The 6,200-nt window shown below is 38.4% G+C and overlaps 1 protein-coding gene across 1 annotated transcript; it reads left to right on the top strand.

Annotated features, from left to right (window-relative positions):
• The first annotated feature begins 2,454 nt into the window (after positions 1 to 2,454).
• LOC111226679 (interleukin-12 subunit beta-like) lies at positions 2,455 to 5,878 on the top strand. Its single transcript, XM_022751954.1, has 8 exons — positions 2,455 to 2,473; positions 3,170 to 3,260; positions 3,412 to 3,699; positions 3,844 to 3,949; positions 4,337 to 4,578; positions 4,693 to 4,865; positions 5,093 to 5,202; positions 5,664 to 5,878. The coding sequence occupies exons 2-8, from the start codon at positions 3,170 to 3,172 to the stop codon at positions 5,704 to 5,706; spliced, it is 1,053 nt and encodes a 350-aa protein (XP_022607675.1). The 5' UTR covers positions 2,455 to 2,473; the 3' UTR covers positions 5,707 to 5,878.
• The last annotated feature ends 322 nt before the right edge of the window (positions 5,879 to 6,200 follow it).

The following is a 6,200-nucleotide window of genomic DNA, read 5'->3' as shown; positions in this document are numbered from 1 at the left end:
CCTGTATCTTCGGTCATGGCTCCATTGTTGGTCTGTTAGAAAAAGCTGTTATTTAACTAATGTTGGAAAGTCACACAGGAACAGACCATGAGAAATTCAGTCTACCTAGTTGGCTAAAGTCCCATCTTCTGACATGCTTATGTTTCTTTTCTTTTCTTCTTTACCTTATTTGTTGTCCTTTCTATTATTCTGTCATACAACTGCTGTATTATCACTCCTGTGGACATCACATTCTTCTTTGACTTGGCCAAACAATTTCATTTTCTTCCCTTCCCTGTTTTCCCTTTTATGTTGTGCTTCTCAGTGGAAGTCTTGATGATGGTGACAGTCCCCTGGGCTTTGTCACTTTGTTACATCTTCCATAAATGTAATGTTTGGCCTGTTCCCTTGTGGTTTATTTTGTTACTGTACTTTACACCACATACCACCTGTTGATTTTTCTCAGAGAAGTTTGTGTGGTTATAATATCAGGATTTCCACAGATGACACACACTACTGACTGACATGTAGACTAACAGGTTTTGATGACATCACTGTGATACTGTCACAATAAACAACATGCTATCATATGATAGGACGCTATCACAAATATAGTTCCTAAATATGAGGACTATTGAATAAGAGGCATGCAAGGTCTTTACTATTTCATCTGAGATTTCAAGCAATTAATCTCCTGGGCAATCAAATAGAAATTGAAAATAAATTAAACAAACAGAAAGAGCTGAAACAGAAACAAAAATTAAAAATGAATTAGTCATGGAAATAACTTGACGTTACACCATATCAGTGTACACAGTGTGCATGTTATTTTTTTTAATACTAAACCAAAATTAATTTAATGTAATTAGTCTTTATTGGGAAATGATTTGTTTTGATGGAAATGTTGCCTCTTTCTCTGAGATACAAATGGTGTTTGTCATAATTCACAAAACCCCACGATGTTGCTAGATAACAATGGGAATGCACTAACATCATTAATTGGTAAACCCATCTGACATACATGTACACACACACACACACACACACACACACAAACACACACACACACACACACACACACACACACATACACACAGACACATAATACACACACACACCTGGCACCGGAGCAGGAGGGAAAACAAAATCTCCACAACCATTCCAGTCTATCATGTAAAAAATCTCCCAGCCTCACCTCTTTCTGTACTGCACACATGGTATTGCTGCCCATTGTTCAAACATGAATGGAGAGTTAGATTGGGGAATGGCTGAGAATACAAATGGGGAAACAGAAAACATCATCAAAATACCATTAGTACTGATGATGTTCTCTAGCAGCCTATAGCTGTAAACCCAAAGTAACCTAAACATCTGTGCTGTACAAAACGAAGAGAAATAAAAAATAAATAAAAAGATGTGGCAACATCAATGAAGGCAAGACAACCACAACAGTGCCATAAAAGGACTAATAAATTATTTAAATCTATGTCTACTTTTATATTTCTTAAAATTGATACAAAACTTGCAGAGTTTTGTGACAAATTGAAGTTTTTCTGCGTTTTATTAGCGTTTGTGGGGAACGTCCTTTTATTCTGAAGATTTGGCCGGAAGTCTCACTGTTGTTGCTGCTGGTGGGCACGAGCAAATAAAGGCCCACTGAATCCCCTGGGACAATGCCGAAAGGTTTCTTGGGAGAGCTCCAGAGTTTTGCCAGAGAACGCCAAAGTATGTATTTCTTTTCTTTTCAATTATAATACGTTCTCCTCTCTAACTTAGTAACTAAGGCTCAGAATCGTAGAAATGCAACGCATTTTTAATGTCACTTCTCATTATAATGACTGGGTGATGTCCTGCATGTAATTTCTTTTAAAATGAGATGTAGAGTCGGCAACTTCTTCTTCCAATGGAGGTTCGCGGATGTTCGCATGGATATATACACATCTTTTATATCTGTTCTGAAATGAAGTGTTAAACTCTAAAATCAGATGACAAAAGAAAAAAAAAACCCCTGTGTAATGGGGACAGTTCAAAGAGGCACTGAGAAATTTCAGAATGCTTGGTATTAATCTGCTGGTCTCAACCACGGTTTATAGTTGGCAGTGAAAGACTAGGTCCTGAAAGTGAAACATGAAGCACCATGCACACATGAAAGTAAACAAACAGGTAGGCAACAGCACTACCAGCTAGTAAACAACTGTTACTGCAAAGGGCACAAATGCCCAATAATACCCCTGCAAGTGTGGTGTGCGGTGTTTCAAGGGTCATACAAAAGCATTAGTGCATTAATCCGTGAGGCTCACAAATGGAAGTGAGTTAAAAGGTGACTGAATACCTCTGTTCATGTGGACGCGCGGCTCGAAAGCGAAGTCCCTCTGGACTTTTCTATTCTGGGCCATGTGGGGAAATTTGGCTCTGAAATGTGTCAGTGTGTCACTCACATAAAAGTCAGACAGAAGACGCAGGATCGCCATTGATTTTGGACGTCGGTGACAAGGTAAGATGACTTTTGACTGATATGTTAACCGGTTACTTGTTTAACTTCATTTAAAGTAAAGTTGCGAGGTGAATCCAGAAAATGAACGGTGTGTAGCTGCAGGTTTAACTATGTGTGATTAATGTTAACATATGTCTCATCCAGACATCATACTGCTAATCAGCTGGTTTCACCTTTTTATCATGATATTTTCAGGATAACATGATGGGAATTGTCAGTATCATGAAAACAGTTCCTGAAGATTTTCTATTTTTCTTTTTTGTACAATGCATTTTATTTAAAAATTATCTTGAGGTAGGAAAACATCATTTGAATTTCTTTGTAACTTTAGTATAGGGTATGAGTAATATCTCTTGCTTTTGACTATATTGATGCAAATTGCTGTTATGTTGGTTTTGCTTTATTTGTTAATTTACTGTTACTTTGAAATGTTTTTTTTTTATTGTTGAATTTATGGACTTAAATTATAGTATTGACTTATTACAGCAGCAATTTAACATCTTTTGGTCCAGTGAAATGAAGATGTAATGTCTTTGAGAGTGTGCATTTGACATTCACGTCTGAAGTGATTCAGTTAATTTGTTGTTTCTCTTCTTCTGTCCTCTTTTTCTTCTCCTTTTTTCTTTTACTTATCCCTCTTCACGTCCTTGCCACCACCACCACTGTGTCTCTCCCTGTCTTCTCTCTATTATTCAGATGAATTTACTTGTTTTCAGCATCATCGTTTCTGCAGTCCTACAAGTTGGCTGTCAAAATCCCAGGAGCTACTGGACTCTGCTCCCCAACAGTATGTTAGATCTCTATGAGAATATATTACTCCCAAGTTCAAATAATATTACAATATGCTTTTTTTTAAATTTCTTTCTGTGTGTGTGTGTGTGTGTGTGTGTGTGTGTGTGTGTGTGTGTGTGTGTGTGTGTGTGTGTGTCCTCTCCTAGTTCTGGTTGTGGAGGTGAATGGCTCTTTGGGTAAGCAACCCCTGAGCTGCTTGGAGTCTCCAGAGGAAGTGATGAGGAGAGACAATAAGGGTGAGGATATTGTTTGGAAGAAGAACGGAGTAGAGGAAGCACAGAGAGGGAACTCATACTTAGTGCAGCTGGAGGAAAGCTTGGGAGGAGGCAACTACACCTGCCACAACAAAGACGGATCACTCATCAATCACACTGTGGTCCTGATCCAAGAGGACGAAACCAATAGGAGGAAGATTCTCGTGAAAAATGATCAAGGTACTTACTTACTTAAGGTGGCATACTGTCACGGTTAAACGATCACTAGAATTGGGATCATTTTTAAGTGTTTCAACTGACTAATTGCCTCATGTTTGTTTTTGTGTGTCTGTCTCTGCATCTTTATGTGACTTTTCTCATTAGAAGATTATTTGAAGTGCTCTGCTCAAAATTACAACGGAGAGTTCCACTGCTCTTGGACCTGGCACAGAAGTCGTGTTGGCAGTGTAGCATTTATCAAAGCTTGGCGGTAAGTTCATAAACCACTGAAATGTTTTCTGTGTCCCTCTCCAGTAATAACACAGTGTTCAGACTCATGTCAGAGCTGAGACTACACAGCCACATCCATAAATACCTCCTCATGAAAGGAACCATAACAAAGTACTTTTTATGTTTTTTGAAGGTCATGTTCATGTCTTCAGATCAGATATATAAAAATAATAGAGCTTCAAATGCTTTTGAATGATAGATGTTTTTGCTTCTGCAGTACTTTTATCAGTATGTGCTCCTTCACCTGTTTGACCTTGAGAAGTTGTTACAGCTTCTAGCCAAAATTACAAGATATATATATATATATATATAATTAATTATATAAATAATATAATTAAAAAAACTTACTTTCTTCTATTTTATGCAGTGTTTCTGATGAAAATGAGACATGGTGTACTTTGGACACCAGTGTCCAGCGCTGGAGATGCTCCACAGGTCAAAGTAACTTCAGCTGTTCAGTAGACAAGAGCGGACACGGGATCTCCTGCTTGGACGAGCAGCACTGCCCCTTCGCTGAGGAGAGCCAGCGGATCCACGTCACTGTCCATGTGAAGACTCAGCACTTCCTGGTGGAGAGCTACTCTAAACACTTTTACCTGTCGGAGATAGGTGAGACATATCTGGGAGACATTTTCCGCACACAGTGTTCTCTTTCACCTGTTCATATTTGTTTCTGTTTCTTGTTTTCATGTCACTCACATCTTTTGCTTTAACCCTCGATAGTGAAACCTGACAAGGTGAGGATCAGTAAACTCAACAGATCGATGATAGAGTGGAGTTACCCAAGCTCCTGGAGCAGTCCCTACTCCTACTTCCCCCTCACTTTCCAGATTGCACAGCTGAAGGGGGGATGCAAAAGGTGTGACAACCCATGCACTGACTCAAAAGTGACAAAGGTGAGAAACCTACCAATTGTAATGCAAATTTTATATGAAGGACCCAAAGCGGAATGAAAGTAACAACATTTCAAATTTACACCAAAGTATTTGCATCAAAGGACAGGAAATTCCTCACTTCATAACTGAACTGCATAAAGAAAATCCTGAGGAAGTGTAAATATTGAACAACATGGGTGACTGATATGTAATATATATATATATATATATATTTTTTTTTTTTTTAGAACTTGACAGACAATTGTCAGTTTGAAGTCAAGCGCAAGGCCAAGACTGTCTGTGTCCGAGCTAAGGATGCTCTCTGTAACTCGCAGTGGAGCGAGTGGAGCCACTTAAGGTCAGTGCCTCCCAGTGGTGTATCATGGGACATTTACTTCTCCCCTTTTTCCCCATAGGTGGTACTCTGTGTGTCCCTGCCTTTTGCCAGTCATGTGACTCTCCCTCTGCCTACAAACCAAACTCTATATGCCTTCCTGGTAGCTGCCATGTTGTCTTTTGTGCCTCGTAGCGTTAGTGTTTCAGCTTTCTCTACCTGTCTTTTCTTTTGGTACTTTTGCCTCTTGGTTTCTACAAAAAAGACATTTCTCTGCTCACTGTGGCGTGTTTTGATGGATTCAGTGAAAATTCTGTAAAAATAAATGTGAGTTTTGCATTTGTCATAAGATAAGTTCCGCATCATGTTTGATGCATCAAGCTAAAAGGTTGTAACTTGCTATATAAGTACATTTTGCTTCCTTGCTTGGAGTATGGTTGCAGTTATTTCAGACTAATTTCCTTATTATTTGTGTTCCATTACAGATTGAGGAGAGATAAGAAGAACAAGAAGAACAAACATCAGTAAAACAAAAAGGAAGAGTAACAGAAGAGCAAGAATCCAAACATTGTACAATCTGTTATATTTATTTATATGCTTTCATAGAGCCCTATTTATCTTATCTTATCTTTCCCTGGAGTTTGTAATATAATGACTGAATATTGGATTTTCATTTGTTTCACAATTAAAATTAAGCAACTCCATCCTTGTCCTGGCCATAATAGGAAGATGTGATTCAAGAAATTGAATGTGAAGTGTGTTTCTGAAGACCTTATTCGTACTTTTGTGCAAAGTTTTCTTGAGCACCAAATTTTCTTACATCCCTTTCAGCAGCTTAACGAGATTGGTGATGTACACTCAAAGTGGCCTTGTAGCTTTTTATAGAGAACAGAAACATCAGTTGTTGTTTCACCAACAAACATCAGGTTTTAAAAGTCATCAGTTTTATGGCTTTTCCCTTACCAGTTGGGTGAGAGTGTGGCTCTTGGTGGAAACTCTCCTCTTATACTCTACAATAAATC

This window comes from Seriola dumerili, unplaced genomic scaffold (assembly GCF_002260705.1).
Source record: "Seriola dumerili isolate Sdu_G_001 unplaced genomic scaffold, Sdu_1.0 BDQW01000161.1, whole genome shotgun sequence".
Lineage (NCBI taxonomy): Eukaryota > Metazoa > Chordata > Actinopteri > Carangiformes > Carangidae > Seriola > Seriola dumerili.
Note: the sequence above shows the minus strand (reverse complement) of the source record. Positions and strands in the feature narration are given on the sequence as shown.